The sequence below is a fragment of the Malania oleifera genome, chromosome 2 (genome assembly GCF_029873635.1).
Source record: "Malania oleifera isolate guangnan ecotype guangnan chromosome 2, ASM2987363v1, whole genome shotgun sequence".
In the NCBI taxonomy this organism is placed as follows: Eukaryota; Viridiplantae; Streptophyta; class Magnoliopsida; order Santalales; family Ximeniaceae; genus Malania; species Malania oleifera.
Genome location: NC_080418.1, coordinates 130,774,369 through 130,791,648, shown reverse-complemented (window position 1 = coordinate 130,791,648; position 17,280 = coordinate 130,774,369). Strand labels below are relative to the sequence as shown.

The following is a 17,280-nucleotide window of genomic DNA, read 5'->3' as shown; positions in this document are numbered from 1 at the left end:
ATGATCCGATTTAAGTTATTACATAAGTTATGTGTTAACTAAACTTGGGTAGGAGGAGATGGATCAAGGAAATTGTATTAAAACCAAAGTCATGGTAATACCTAAAGATGTTATTGGTATAGGATCACACTTTCACATACACATGTCCACGTACAGATAAGCATATACATGAAACATTAATTAACTAGTACAATAATTCAAAGCCTAATGTTTCATTCCTTCCATTTATCGATAGTGCAATATTATTTTAGTTAAAATGCTCATACTTCTTTTACATTAAGTGAGCTAGGCCTTATGTTGAAAGCCTTGGCGAGATACAAAAGTTTTGATCTAACTTGTAGTAAAAAGAGTGTAATATCAAGTTAAATTGTCTTTACTGTAATAGGGCTGCTTACCGTATGCTTACCATCGCACCACATTAGCCTTCCAAATGAATATTTCTTCCCATCCTCTGCATTCAAAACCTTCAGTGTAAGGTTAAAGATCTTCTTCTCACCAATTTGATTGAACTTCAACAATTTTGGGACCACATTAATAAGAATTCCTCCTGGGTTTTGGAGATGTGCTATGTAAGTTGCCGGAGAACCGACATTTGTAATGGTTCTACTAACATTGATTGTGCCACGAAGTTCAGGTATGGTGATTGAAGGATAGTTGAAGTCTAGTAGATTAAGGGAATCAGGACATGCATAAGGGCGACCCTCTAGTAAAGAAGCAGTTAAGGCTTGGCTCTTACCAGTGGCGCAAAGTAAATTTAAATAATCATTAATGGTTAAATCATAAACCAACCCAGGATCCATAGCCTTGTTTGCATCTACATGTCCTGCTCCATAAGCAAAAGGTGTTGCCTTTGAGTCATCAGCCATATCCAGCATCGGCTCCATATTGTTATCCCACGTTTTTGCTGCAAATTGAACGGAAAAAAAAGTACAAAAGTGAAATTTTAGCAATTTAAACATAAATACTAATTTGACTACGATGTCCAGCCAATAACCATATAATCATATGGCCAAGAATTTTTCTTATTTTTAGTCTTTTAAATATTTAAAATAATTAAAAGTGATTGTGATCTTCTCACCGGTTGTCATGATTGCTGATTTAATTGCTGCAGGACTCCAATTTGGATGGAGGGTTTTAAGAAGCCCAGCAATGCCAGAAACATGAGGGCATGCCATTGAAGTCCCGCTCAGTGTATTAAATTGAACTCTGCGCGTATCCGACTCAAAACCTGTCGGTCCTAGTTCTTCAGTGTAAGCAGCTATTATATCTACTCCTGGGGCAGTGATATCAGGCTCAAGATGTAACACAAAAATTAGTATAAAAGCTCACAATAAAACTCAAATAATTTAACTTAAAGTGATCATATGAAAATTTAAAGGACACAAAATTAGAGGTTGAGTTTATGAGAAAACCTTAAGAATTTCTGGCATAAAGGGATTTGGTCCCCTAGATGAGAAAATTGCCATAATTGGTGCGGGCTTTATGCCTAATTGTGTAGTTGGGCGGGAAATGTAAGCCATAGGTGACCTATTCAAAATTCATGATTACTAAAGGAAATGTAAATGCATCTAACATAGACGTATAATCTTATTCACAATCTTTAAGAGGATGTCTGGCATAAGAAATGAAAGAGCTACCAAATTTAAACATAAACAGTAGGTCCATCCCTTCCCTTCAATTGTTTACAGTTCTCATTATATTATTTATTTTTCAGAGTGAGAAATGCATCGGTCTCATTTATAAGCATGATTTTTTGTATTAGAAAATTATCTTACTTGGTAGAATTGATGTAAGCAAAGATATCAACACCATCAGTGTAGTTGACATGTGTTGCCGGGATGAAATATGCGTCAGCAACGATTTTTTTACCAGACTGCTTATCATTAGCTAGAATCATCCCTACAGCACCAGCGAAAGCAGCTTGTATACCCTTGTCCAATCTTCCATTTTCTCCTCTAAGACAAACCAAGATTGTTCCATTGACCTTCAAGGGATCTAACGTTCCATTCTTGCATAGGGCTCTGCATCATTCAAGCAAAAAAAAAAACAAAGAGAAGGGAAAAATAAAATGCCATTATTGTTTAAAATGAAACCAAATGAAGTTCCTATATTTATAATAAATAGGAGTACATTTATAAAATAAAATTTGCAATAAATTTATTTTTGTCTATCCTTACGAGTCTTTAGCCGAAGCATTAGCAGCATTTGCTTTAGCTGCACTAGTCAGCGGAAAGAACTTCTTTGGCAAGAATTTATCTGTAACACTCTTTCCCTTCAAAACAAACAATATTTGTTATTCATGAAGCACTTTGAGTTCAAACAATAAAATTATCAAAGAGACAAGATTTTTAGGCATTAAACATATGCACAAACGGTGATATGTGCACACACAACTTGCACCTATTTATGTAGGCCGAGACTAGATTGACATGGATAATCCCTTAACACATGTTTAATTCAAGGTGTAAATTGTAAAGCCTAAGTATTGAATTTTTCACGAATAAAATGGTACAAATTTTGACAAGAAGCTAAGGAAGTTTATGGTAAGTTATATATATGGTGGGATTAAGCAGAAAAGGTACAACGGCTAATGTTTGGATAATAGGAAATATAAGGAATTTCCACAATAAATTCATATCTTTAATTATTTTAGATATAAATCAATATATGATATACATTCAAAAATTAGGTTTTGTGATGCATATAATTTGTGAATTCACTTGAGATTGAATACGAGGTGAAACTGCAGAGAGAAGTTTTAGCACAGAAGGGTTTGAAGATTAGTAAAAGAAATAACATATATAATTATATATATATATATATATATATATTTTAAAAATCTTAATCATCGATAAAGAAAGTTAAAAAATTACTAGTGAATAAGAGATGAACATAATATATTTCCTTTTCTTGCATCAATCATTCACGAATTTTTTTTTTTTCAAAAATGATAACATATATATTGTTAAATGAATTTAATGAAAGAGAGAGACACATCCAAAGCTTGTTATCTATAAAAAATACTTTTCATTTCTTATAATTAATTTTTCAAAATATTACAAAAATATTCAGCTTATTTTTCCAATTTTGTAAGATTTGTATTAGAAAACTAGGTAACAATAAAAAAAGTTCTTTTAATTTCTAATTTTAAAGAATTAATAAAATGCCACCTTATTTTTAATTTTTAAAAATTTCTATAAAAAATTTAAAAATATGTTTTTATTACTTTTTAGATTTTGGACTTTAATTTGCCCTTGTTTTGTACATATTGTACTATGTTCGTGGTAGTAAAAGTGTGATGTCTAGGTGTTCTTTTATATAACAAGCCAATAAGTGCATTGAAAAGTTCATAAGAGACCGCAATGAATTGCAAAGAAAAAAACAGAAAGAAAATAATAGTATATTGACAAATGATAGCATATTGGGTCGATGATTAACATTACCTGGAAAACTATGTTGTTGGAAAGGACAACAAAAGAAGAGATGTGGCGATCGATAGTGCTGGCTCCGACAGTGATCAACCAAGGAGCAATGTTTAAAACGGTCGCATTATCAGGTCCATCATTACCTGCTGCGGAGACCACCACAATGCCCTCACTCACGGCATGTAAAGATCCAATAGCAACACTATCGTTCACGAGCACAGAAGATTCCAGTCCAAGTGACACCGACATAACATCGACGCCATCATGAATGCCGGCATCGAAGGCTGCTAGTATATCAGCATCCAAGCAATCAAAATCACTCCAACATACCCTGTAAGCTGCCACTCGAGCTTTAGGTGATCCACCTTTTGCCGTTCCATTGCCTATCCCAAAAATACTTGCATTTGCCACATAACTGCCTCCTGCTGTTGATAAGGTGTGACTGCCATGGCCATCACTGTCACGAGGTGAATACAAGTTGCCAAACGTGGAAGCGTTTAAACCCTTTTCCATTATTGCCGCCAAAAACCCTTTATTGAAGTACCTTGCTCCAATCAACTTCCTATTTTTCCAATTTGATAATGTTTATTCTTAGTTTTATGGATTGAAGTCACGAAAAATTTGTTAGGTTTTCCACAATATCAAATCATTCCACAAACTTGACTTAATGTAAAAGGACCTACTAATTTTTTACATGGTGTCTACCGACTTATACTTCATTATGTGTTAGCTCATAATTATATCTAATTACTAATTATTTTATTGAAATTTAGAGTCAAAACCATGTCTAAATTATATGTCATATTAAAATTCTAATTTTTATAATTTAAAATGAAATAGCTTTTTCATAATATTCTCTCATATTATACTCTGAGTTAATTACGTAGATGGAAATTAATTATTAGTTTCTAATATTCTACATTGCAGTAACTCTTATTTTTAAAAATGACCTCTTTTATTGATATAAATAATTACAAAGAAGTTGTGTGTATTATCTTGTTATATAAGTTTTTCCATACATAAATATGTACTTGTAAACCAAAACAAAAATTTGTCTTCTTGTTGACTATAAGTCAATTTTATTTTATTTTTTTTATAAATTTTAAAGTGCAAAGGACACTATCCTCTACTAAGGTTTATAAAACAGACATGGACCTCCACTAAGGTTCTAAAATTACACAAACCTCGTTCGAGGTTTGAAAAAATGATGTGAAACTCTTATGATATTTAGAAAAATGATAGCCCCAAGAAGGGGTATAAATGTCCCAAAAATCAAAGTTTAAGGGAGATCCTTGAATTTTTTGAAGCCTCGAGGGAGGTCCCTTTCTATTTGTCAATCTTCACTTGAGGTCGATACAAGAACAACAATAACAACAACAAGAAGCCTCAAGTCTCACTAAGTAGGGTCGGTTATATGAATCATATTTGGTCATTCACATGATCAAGGGTAGTTTCCTTAACCAATTTAAGAGTTGTTAAATCCTCCCTCACTGTCTAATTATAAGTAATTTTATGTCTACCTCTCTTCTAGTACCATTAACAATAACTGGCTTGCTCCTCCTACCCAATGCACTTCCTGGTCTTTGTTTTAAATGCCCAAATTAATCATCTAAGTTATTGTTCTCTTATCTTCTCTTCTATCACTACTATTCTTAGTTTGTTGTGAATTTGTTACATTCATTATATTTATCCTTTAATGTTTTAGCCTTAATCCATCAAAGCATTCACAATTCAACAACTTTTACTTTTAGATTTTGTTTCTTAGTTGCCTAACATTCTAATCCATATAACATGGTTGGTCCTATAACTGTCCTATATGAACTTTCCTTTTAATTTCAATAGTATCACACAACATGCCCAAAGAACATCCCCATTTTACCCAACCTATTTTAACTTTATGCATCACACCCTCTTCAATTTCTCCTCCCACTTGCATAATAGATTCCAAATGTCAAAGTATACTAGTGTTGTTGATTTCTTGATTATCAATTTTAGTCTTATTTTCAATATTCCTCTTGCTAAAATCACATTTCATATATTTAATGTTATTTCTAGTTATCCTAAAACCTCCAAATCCTAAGGTTATTCTTCAGAGTTCTAGCTTAGATTCTAACTTTCTCCTACTTTCATAAATTAGAACCATATCATCTATGAATAACATATGCCATGAGATCTCCTTTTGGATATTCTTAGTGAGTTCATCAATCACTTAAGCAAAAAGCTAAGGGATTAAAGCAAAACCTTAATGTACACCTACTACAGTTGGAAATTCTCTAAACTCTCCACCCATAGTCCCAATGCTAGTCACTGCTTTATCATACATTCCTTAATGACATCAGTATACCTAATGCATACTCCTTTCTTTTCTAGGACTCACCAAACACTTCTCCAGGTGCTCTATTATAAGATTGCTCTAAGTCATCAAAAACCATATGTAAGTCCCTTTTCTTTTCCTTAAATTTTTCCATTAACCTTTTTAGAAATAGATAGCTTTTGTTGCAATCTCTCAGGGACAAAATCAAATTGATTCCTCAAGACTCTCATTTCTATTCTTAGTCTTTGTCCTTACCTAAAGTTTAATCATATGACTTATAAGTTTTATTTGCAATAGTTGTTATAGTTGTTTATATCATCTTTATTTCTATATATAAATATTAATGTGCTTTTCTTCCATTCCTCTAGCATTTTCTTGATTTTTATAATAGTGTTGAATAGGTTAGTTAGTCATATACTTTGTCACCTAGATGTTTCCAAGCTATAATTGGGATGTCATCTCATTATATAGACTTCCTGCTTTTCAACCTCTTCTTTGATTTTCAACAACATTTAAGGTCTCATTCTTCTCATTTTCTATTTTACGGGTTTACTGTCTAGATAAGTGGGTATCTTATGTGTTACCATATCCGTGCTCAACCTAGGCATGTCTTGGTATGACTATGCAAACACATCAATGTATTCATACAAAAGGCCAACCATTTTACTATTTTCCTCATCAGACAATAATGCCCCAATTTTTGCTTGCTTTGGCTCCTATCTGGTTCCCAAGTTAATTGTTAATGTTGGATCCTCACTAGAAACTATTTGTTTTTTCTAAAATTCCATCATTCTCATCATTTTAGGGGGTACCTTCCTCTTCCTCTTCCTCCATTTCTATCCTATTGACTAGATTCTCAAATTCAATCTCCACTTTAGGATCTTTCATACTAGTAAAGTCATTTCCTATATCTCTGCATGAAGAGCAAGCAACCCAGAAAAAATTTGGCAAAAGTAATAAAGAAAGATGCAATGAGAAGTAACTGAAATGCACTTAAAAAAAAAATCAAAATGACTTAAACAAGAAGAGTTAATGAGGTGTTGCTCCCTTAAAAAAAAACCAAAATAAACTCATAATCATTTCAAAATTACATTGTATTGGCCACCCTGGGGTACTCAAACACATGCCAGTTCTTCAGTTTTGTATCATCCGAGGTGGGATAAACCCAATTTTCCATGCCTTCTTCGGTGCCGAACTAACCCACCATGGAGATGATCAACTATTCAAATTTCTGACTTAGCTATTATGAAGATCCTGCTTTTGTTGTGTCATTTGGACCCATTATTCCCCCACTTTAAAATGTTTAAGATAAAACAGGAAACTTCATATGTTCTGAATAAATATCTTGTCTAGAGAGACATGTCATTCTTCTTTCCTTCCCTTTTTTAATAATTTTTTTGTGCTCTTCATGTAACATGCCCTAATTCGAACCCTTCTCCTTTCCTTGGCATCTATATAGGAATCGAGACCCCTTGTAAAATCTTGCCCAAACCTTTCCCTGGACTATATTTTGCGCAGATAATTTCTTTCGATACCATTTTAGCTGCAGCTGAGATTTGAGATCGAGGGATGGGCGAGCCCTCGACTACATATGGCATACTAACAACTTCAAAGGAATGGAATAAATCGTCAGGCACCTCTTCGGCGTGTTCCATATAAGGGGTCTAGGAAGGCTTCATCACCATCAAATTTGTCTCTCCATTTATGCAAACTAGTTTTCCCTCCACCACAAATTTCACCTTTTGATGCAATGAAGATGGTACAGCTTCTGTCATATGTATCCATGGCCTACCCAACATGCAACTATACGATGGTGATATTTCCATGACCTATAACGTAATACTAAAAATTATGGGGCCGATCTACATTGGTATCTCAATGATTCCCATGGACTCTCTGCGAGTCCCATCAAAGGCTCTGACTATCAGATTACTCTGCTACATGTACGAAATGTCGATTGATAGTTTTTGTAATGTGTACATTGGAATTAAATTAAGCTGTTGTCAATCAATACCCTCAAAACTACGTGATCCTTGCATTTAGTAGAGATATAAAGCGCCTTAATATGCCCCCAATAAATAGGCTCCTTAATTACTCTTCCTATCTCTGTTAGCTTCATCCTTTTTTCTTTTTCTTTTTTTTTTTCCTTTTTTCCTTTCTCTTTGCAGGACCTATCCATGTATTTTAGGGTATAGACTCTACCACTGCGGATTATTCTGCTGACACCAATAGTATTGTTGATGCTTTCCTTGTCAGCAGCATTATCGTCCTTAACTCGGTATCCATACCTCCAAGGTACTGCTTCGTTACTCGAATTAAGAAAAGGGCTCAGGACTGGTATTGTGAGTTTGGTAGGTCCCCTACTCACCTCTCCCATAATTGAGGAACTCTTTTGGATACCTATAGGAATGAAAGGTTTATTAGTGTATTATGGATGTGTAGCCTTGTAATCTTCTTTTCCTATAGTATGTACTGCCACATCTTCTTTTTCGATATAAAATTCTATCACTAGAATTCATATGACTTTGAATGAACTGTTGAAACATATTGCAACTTTGCACAAAAAAACATGCCTTATTTTGACAATTGCATATCATTCTTTCAGAGCAAACTGCTTCTTCTTTCATCATTGCTTTTTGAAACAACTCCATATAGATCTTGTCTAGTGGAATCTGAACCTTCCTTACTTTTTCTTTCTTATTCTTGCCAGCTTCCTCCCCTATAACATTGATTGCTCCTCCTCCATGATTAGGCAGTGTGTTACCATGGACACTGGGTTCTTTAGTATTAAAACCCAATCAACCTGCATCCCTTAATGCTTGCACCTTGTACTTGAAAGACCAACATCTATTAATCATGTTTCCAAGAGCATTAGCGTGATACTCACATCAAAGATCTGGATCGTTCCATCTTGGGAAAGGAGGATGCACGGGAAATCCTGGAATAGGTGCGACTAGTTTTTCTAGACTAAATGTGGAAATAATTTAGAATAGGTCATAGAAATTGGCTCAATTTTATTAGTGTCCCTTGAAAATCTCCTCTCCAAAAACTGTGGATATGGTTGCCTTTAGGTTGGGTCAACTATTCAATCAACTGATATTGGGCATGTTTCCCATCTCTTCTCGAGAAACAAGTGGGCTATTTCTTTGCAAAATTGTGTTCAATTTCATATGTGGCAATTCTGCCAAGATCTCTTCGTTAGTTGGGGGAAGAATTTGCACAAATCAGATTTTTTGAGGAACGTATCGAGAGAGAATTGGATTTCGTTAGACAATGTGTGGTTGATAAACAAGGATCGGTTTTTTAGCATGAAGGCTCGAAGGAAATCAAATGCGGTCGTGCACCTTGTTGTGCTATATTGTTGACTGTTGCCTTGAACATTGCACCTTTATCTACACACCTAGTTCCACTTTCCTACTACAAGTGACTGAATCATTTAGGTTTCTCATTCTTTATTATTTCCGACCCATTTTGTTTGCAGAGCTTTACTCAATACTTATGTCTATCATTCTCCGTATTTTGAATGTGTTTTCAGTCCTTTCTCCAGGGGTGCTTTAGATGAGATGGCCAAAATATGAATCCTTGAATGTGTTGTCAAATGAAGAGATAGCTTCCCTATCCTCCACTGGAAGATGCACTTGTGCTGCTGCCTCTCTCCATCGGTAGGTATACTTCTTGAATATCTCATTTGTTTTCTTCTCCATATTTTGCAAGGTTAGCCTGTTCAGGACCATTTCAATTATGTGTCTATACTGAGCTATGAAAGCATGGGCCAGGTCTCTCCAAGTATGGATCTTGGTCCTGTCTAACTAAATATACCATCTTATAGTTGGCCAAGTTAAAATGTCGTAGAAACAATGAATTAGCAACTTGTCATTATTAGAATATGCAACCATTTTCTAGAAATACATCCTTAGATGGGTCAATGGACATCCGGACCCATTAAAATTTCAAAATCGGGGACTTTTGAGACCAAACATAAATTGAATGCATTGAGTAACCGGAATAGGTTTGCCCCTTCCATAGCCCATAAGCATTCCTTCAGCACCTCATACTTGTGGTCAACTTCTGAGTTAAGGGTTTGATCTCTAGTTACTCACTTTTTCTCAGGATCCGATATTACAATCGGTGGTGTTCCCGCTGATGAAAACCCTAAAACTAGTGTAGTTGTCAAAATGATTGGGTACTTAGGCTTGGGCCAGTTGCCACATTAGCCGATTAAGATGGAGTGGGTCCATTAATAGGTTTGAACCTCGGCAGGTATAAGGGCTCTTCCTCAGCCATGGTATCGAGAATTTGTATAGCTTTCCCCTTGCTTGTGGAGGTCATCGGTTCCATTTATTTGTTCATTTGCTCCTTATCTCCCTAATGTCTTGGCTTACTTCCTCATTGTCCTGCTCTAATACCATCATGCAATTTTCTAGTTGTTCACTTATGATTCTAGTTTTCCACCTAGTATTGTAAGGATGCAAAGCTATCTTGTGAGGCTTAATATTGACCTATGAACCCTGTTTGGCTGACTCCCTTCTGCCAGCAACTATTTTTTATAAGTAATGATCATGTATGCATGGATATGTGCAAAAATGTATGAATGTTTATGTTATGCAACTAAAATGAGTACTTTGCCAAAATTCACAAAAAAAAAACTCATTACTTTGAAAAAAGCAAATATAGGAAACAAGATCTCTTTTAATTATTCCATACAATTTCATTACATAGATTTCTAATGCAAAATGCCTAGTACATCATACTCAAATTGTCAAGTACTCTCAAATACCAGATAGTGTGGTGTTCAAGATTTAGCTCCTCAGTGTCATGCCTTTCACTTGGCTTGTAACTATTTGTCCCATTCTTGCACTTGAGCTTCAAGTTCTTGCAAGGCTTGAGACGTCCTTTCATTCTCAGATTTAATAGCCTTTAGCAATTTTCTACTGAGTTTGGCATCTATTTGGAGCCTTTTTCCCCTTTTCTTTAAAGTTATTATCTCCTCCTCGGCTTGATTGCACTTGTATATTTTTTGCTTTACATTCCTTCAACATCAAAGGATTATTCTGTGTTCCCTTTGCTTTGACAATATTGCACTCCATCCAGCCTCCATAGCTCTCTCTTCAATAGAATGAAGTTTCTTCTGCCATTTTGCTCTTTCGACCTTTTTAACTTCTTATTTCATTAGGGATCGAGCAATCATCAAGGATGCTGTCGGAGAGGTAGGAATTTTTTGAGCTCTTGACATTTGGAACTCTATGAACTAAGGGTTAGTCATGCTAGTGCACCATTTTTCATAGTCTTACTGGATTCTTATGATACCTTTGCCTGAATCTATCAAATAGAGGACCTTCCATGCCACCACAAACTTCCCAATTCGCTTTCGAACTTGTTCCTGCCCATAAGTGATCTTTGACTCACTCAATCTATGCGTTATGGGTATGAACTGACAAGATTCAACCTATTTCTTGAACATGAGAGGAGTGTAGACTATTCCTCCCAATAGGCCTAGGAATGAGACCCATGAAAATTCTTCACATTTGTATATCATGTCAGTGTGTCCCATCCATGGAGCTTGCCACACAAACTCCATTGTTACCTAGTTTCACTTTTTTTTTTTTTACCCCATTCACACTTGTTTGGTTGTTCTTCTCACTTGCCTTTTTCAAAATTTGCTAAAGGAATTCGAAGACTTGATAGCATGGGATGAAAATAACCTCCCAGATGTAAAAGCATCAGAACACAACATCTCAATCTACCCTTTCCTCTAGTTTTGTAGTATTTGAGAGACCAAAATGTTTATGCTAGGATTCTGGGTATTAGGTTAATCCTATTCTGAATTTGAGCCACAAAGGATGTCATTTCTTAGTTAATAACTCCTAATTCTTTAGGAAAAATTACCAGCCCATAGATAGCAAGGGCTAGTAAACTCCTGCGAATTTCGTCTTTGTATTCCCTATCCATTAGAGTCTTCAAGCTTTCCCAAGTGATTTTATTAGCCCCTTTTTCGATTTATCGATTTATTTTTTTAGTTTTGACTCTTGTCATCATACATAATTCCCTCCTCAGATATGCTTCGAGATTGTGTCTATACATCTCATACGGAGGCCGAGACTTCATCAAGTGTAGCAGTGTTGGCCTAACATGACTTTTCAATCTTGTTTTGATGATAACAAATAAAGGACACCTTAACATGTGTTGTTTAAGTTACAATGTTTCATGATTGAATGATCAAAGAGCTCACAGGGTAATCACGGGAGAAAACTTACAATTAAAGTCAAACAAATGAAAGCTTACCGGAATATAGAAGTATTGCAAGATGACAAATGAAAGCTCAAAGCTTATTGGGACTTGAATTCAAGCTAAACATTAAGAGAAGGAAAAGAGCTTGAAGACATAGGGCAGAATGAGTTCATAATTATAAAGTCATTTGTAAGCACTTCAATTCAATATAATATAGACATATGAAGCTCTTTAGGATGCCATATAGACTTAGAGACCATCTTTTGAAAACTCTGGAAAATGATTTTGAAAAGTCACAATTGAGTTTTTCAAATAAAAAGGGTTTAAAGTCTTAAAAAATGAAAGTTTTGGAAAAATGGACTGCTTAGCCGACTAACTAGATTGCACTGTGATTCCCTAGCCGACCGACAATTGCAAACAAATAATTAAACTGTTTAGCTGACTGGCCTCATTGAACTATGTCTAGTCATCCAATTGACAAAGGGACTATCCAATTGATTGACCATTTTGAACTATGTTCAGTCAGCCAACTGACAATTAAATGATTTAATTTCCAGACAAATAGAATGGTGTCAGCCGCCTGTCCAGCCGAGTCACCTATACAAAATTGGGCCTAGTCAAGTGACTCAACCGGCTGACCCTACGTAGATTTTAAATTCGAACTTTAACGGAAGAATTTCAAAAATTAGTTTTTCAAATTTAAATGTTGTAAAAACTTGGGGACACTCCAAGTAACTTGAGAAACAAGAAAACTCACTCTAAAAACTCTATAAAAACTCCTTTAACCCAACGCATCATATCACCAAGCATAGACACAACATTCAAGCATCCTAATTGCAAATTTTCCCAAAGTTCACACTTGCTCAAACTCTTGTTGGAAGAGTAATCACTGAATTCCTACTGATAAGTTCTTAAAGTTGCTATTGAGATTTCTCAAATCTTAAAGAACCTATGGTGAAATCTGACATTGAGCTTCACATTTTCTATTTTAATATTCGATTGAAGTACAAATTTGCTTTATTTTGAGAGTGTCCTTGTACACAGATTCTTGTTCATATCTTGTAGTTCTTGTAGATGATTCAAGGCTATTGGATCATTGAACCAAGCGTGGGTTGATCGCTTGGAGAGGTTTCTCTTCCTGTAAAAGAGGGATTTGTAAAATGTTGACTATAATAACCCCAAAAATGGATATACAAGATTGGTGGAGTGATTCTAAAAAAAAAATTTAATTAATTAATTTATTAATTAATTAGTTAATTAAATTTATAAAAAAAGAAAAAATATTTATTAAAATATATTTTTATTTTTATTAATAAAATATATTATTATTAATATTAATTATTATTATTATTATTATTATTATTATTATTATTATTATTATTATTATTATTATTATTATAAATGTAACTTCCTGAAGGATAAATCCTTCAGGAAGACCAATCTTCCCCACCTTTTCTATTCTATTTTTTCTACTATGCAGGTCTTCTACGCAGTCTCTCTCTCTCTCTCTCTCTCTCTCTCTCTCTCTCTCCTCAGTTACGTGGCGAATTTTCACCCGATCGAAAATCAGAAGATACTGTTGGACTCCATTCTCCGCTACCGACATTTCTACCGAGCGGATCTGTGGTAGGAGTGGTGTAGGCGTATCTCTTGGGGTAAACCAATTTTCCCTTTTTCTTTAATTTCTAGAAATTTATAAGCTCGATTGATGAACGGACACTACCACGAGAATCTAGGGATGATTCTCTACAAGTCTAGCGAGAGGGAATTCTCGTGGGGTTGTTGTGGGCAAAACCCCAAATTTAGGGTACAGGATTATTAAGGGGCTTATTTTTAATTAATTGGGATAAATTTGAAAATGCTAAAATGTTGAGCATCTGGAGTTGAAGTAGAATTTTAGGAATTTAGGGCCCGGGTGAGTACCGCAAGTGTAATTTTGGGACCCACAAGCAAAATTGAGAAAATTAAGTGGGGGTGTCAAATATTGGTTTAAATGTTAATTTGGAGTACATGGGGTCTAGGGAAGGTTAGATGGGTTGTATTTTTGGGAAATGAATTAATTAACTTGGGAAAAATATAAATTGCAAGAGTTGAATTTCGGGCACTAAGGGCGTAGGATTTGGGTTCGAATGAGACTCTTAATAAGCCAGGTAAGTGGAATAAATTATAGCAGTATTTTTAGAATTACTGTTTGAATTAATATATGAAAATGAGCATATTGTATTTTGCCTGAAAATTATTATGATATAAATATTAGATAATTGTGTGACATTTGAGTAATATTAATTTGTGATGTTTTGGAGTATGAAATTGATATATTATGAATATTAGATAAAAACTGTGTGGCACATGACATGTGTTGAAAAATGTGAAATATAACGATGGGTATTTTCTTAGAAAATATTGAAATGAGAATGTTTGATGTGATCAGCAAAAAAAAAAAAAAAATGAAATGTGGTATTTATATGTGAGTGAAAATTATTTGCATGAGAAATGTGTTTGTACAAATTACTGGTATGAGTATTTTGGGAAGATGTGAAAATATGTGAAATATGATATATATTATTACGAGGTGATGAAATGTGCACAGAAAATGATGAGAATATTTATATTGAACTGAATTGTGATATACTGGAATATAATTGATGAAATGCCAATAACGCATAATAATTGCATGTATGTGGTAGTGAACCTTAATGGATGGTTATGATATTGAGCACAGTACCGTTGCTAATGGTGTTAGTGCAACCACTTGAACTTTTGAAGTGTGTAGCATGACAGTTGACTGAGCTATTTTGTAGGGTTGTTGGGCCCCCTGAGTCGGGATCAAGGCTATAGGCCGACCAGTTGTACTACAAAACTTGTAGACAGAAGAGAAGTACCCAAGGAAGAAAAAGACATGACTAAAATTGATCACAAGATGCTACAAGTAAACTTTAGTGCTATTAATGCCTTGTATTGTGCCTTTGATATGAATAAGTTCAATAGAGTCATGGCTTGCAAAACCGCAAAAGAAATATAGGTTAAACTAGAAGTAACCTATGAAGGCACCGTCGATGTAAGAGATAATAGGATTGACATGCTTACTAGTTAATATGAAGCTTTTAGAATGAAACTGGATGAATCTATCACAAGTATGTATACTACGTTCACCTATATAATAAACTCCCTAAATGCCTTAGGAAAGAATTACTCTACTTATGAGATGATTCAAAAAATCCTTAGAGGCCTTCCACCCATTTGGGAACCTAAAGCCACAACTATTACAGAAGGAAAAAACCTTAAGAATACTTCTCTAGATGAACTTATAGGATCTCTTCTCACCTATGAGATGACTATGAATGAATGAAATGTTGAAAACAAGAATAAAAAATCTATAGCCCTTAAGGTAGCAAAAGAAAACTCTAGTGAGGAAGTGGAAGAGGAAAAGTCAAGTGACCTAGATGATGAAGAACTAGCAATCATTACTAAGAAGTTTGGAAAATTTTTTAAAAGAAATAAAATGTTTGCTAGAAATTTTAAAGGGTCAAAATCAAAAAAAAAAAAAAAAAAAAAAAAGAAACAAGTAAAAAGGAAAACAAGAAAGAACCTCCAACTTGCTACAATTGTAAAAATGTAGGACAAATTAAACTTGATTGTCCATAGCTCAAAAAGGATGCCAAAAAAAGAAAAAGAAGGCGATGAAAGCTACTTGGGATGACACCAGCTCAAGCGAATCGGAGTACAAATCAAGTGATCAAGAAGTAGCCAACACATGCTTCATGGCACATGATGATGAGGTAAATTCCTACAATTCATCAAATGAATCTAGTGATAGTTCGTGTAGTGACTCTAGTGATAGTATGCCATCATACAAAGAAATGCAAGCTGAACTCTTTGCCTTATGCAATAGATTTGTAAGAGTCACAAGAAGGAACATTGCCTTAAAAGAACAAAATGAATCTTTCACAAAACAACTTGACACACTAAAATTAATTGAAAAAGAAAAAGATTCACATATTGATGAACTTATGAAAAAGATAAATGACTTATCTCAAGAGATAGTTAAAATACAAGTAAATGGTCAAAGTGAGAAAGACATAGAAATAAAGGATCTTAGAGACAAAATTGAAGATAAAAAGAAAATCATACACAATTTTACCAAAGGAAAAGAGAACTTTGAAAAGTTGTTTGGTAAACAAAAGATGTCATTAGACAAGGAATGAATTGGATATAATGGAATTGAGAACAAAAAGAAAAAGGGTCTTTATATGGGATATTTTGTCCAAGAATCAAAATACTATGCAAGCACTTCCTCAAACAATATCTATCAACACACTACATGTTTCCTATGTAAGGAAAAGGGACACATTAAATTTGATTGTCCATTTAAAAGAAAGAGTGTAAGAATAAAGAAAGTATGGAAAATTAAAGAAAACAAAAATGAATCTATAAATTCTAAAAAAGTTTGGATTCCTAAAAGTAACACATTGAATCCTTCTTGTAAGTTGGCCTTAGCACGACAACATCAAAAGACAAATGGTACTTGGATAGTGGGTGTTCTAGGCACATGACTAGAAATAGATCCACATTCGCCTCACTCATGCTAAAAGATGGTGGATACGTCACTTTTGGAGACAATGCTAAGGGCAAAATCATTGGGATTGGTAAGATAGGTAAAAAACCTTCCCTGACTATTGATGATGTGTTATTAGTAGAAGGGTTAAAACATAATCTCTTAAGCATAAGCTAATTATGCGACAAAGGATTTGATGTAACCATTAAAAAAGACAAATGTGTTGTTGAAAATAGAGAAAAACACAATTTTTTCTTCACTGCTCAAAGAATTGACAATGTATATTGCATAAACTTTGAAAAGATAAAATCTCAAAATATCACATGCTTAGTATCTGTGAATGAGGCTAGTTGGTTATGGCATAGGAGACTAGGACACACTAGCATGGACTTATTATCAAGATTAGCTAAAAAGAACTTAGTTAAAGGACTTCCTAGTACAAAGTCTGTTAAAGATAAAATATGTGATGATTGTCAATTAGGGAAACAAACAAAGTCCAGCTTTAAGAAAAAGAAACAAATCTCCACTAGCAGGCCCTTAGAGCTTATTCGCCTAGATTTGTTTGGACCAACTAGGACACAATGTCTAGGAGGAAAGCAATATGCTTTCATTATTGTTGATGACTACTCTAGGTTTACATGGGTACTCTTCTTAACCTCAAATGATGAAGCATGCAATATGTTAATAAACTTATGTACAAGACTTCAATATGAAAAAGGTTATGGCATTACAAAAATTATAAGTGATCAAGGAAGAGA

At 34.3% G+C, this 17,280-nt stretch overlaps 1 protein-coding gene across 1 annotated transcript in view; it reads right to left on the bottom strand.

Moving 5' to 3' along the window:
* Window positions 1-362: 362 nt before the first annotated feature.
* The window catches only part of LOC131148370 (subtilisin-like protease SBT5.4), a 107,343-nt gene continuing 90,425 nt past the window's right edge, over window positions 363-17,280 (bottom strand). The window contains exons 8-13 of the mRNA XM_058098082.1: window positions 3,444-3,987; window positions 2,178-2,272; window positions 1,776-2,021; window positions 1,413-1,527; window positions 1,079-1,292; window positions 363-904 (exon numbers count right to left, since the gene is read on the bottom strand). Coding sequence (XP_057954065.1) covers window positions 363-904; window positions 1,079-1,292; window positions 1,413-1,527; window positions 1,776-2,021; window positions 2,178-2,272; window positions 3,444-3,987 — 1,756 coding nt within the window. The remainder of the gene's footprint in view (window positions 905-1,078; window positions 1,293-1,412; window positions 1,528-1,775; window positions 2,022-2,177; window positions 2,273-3,443; window positions 3,988-17,280) is intronic.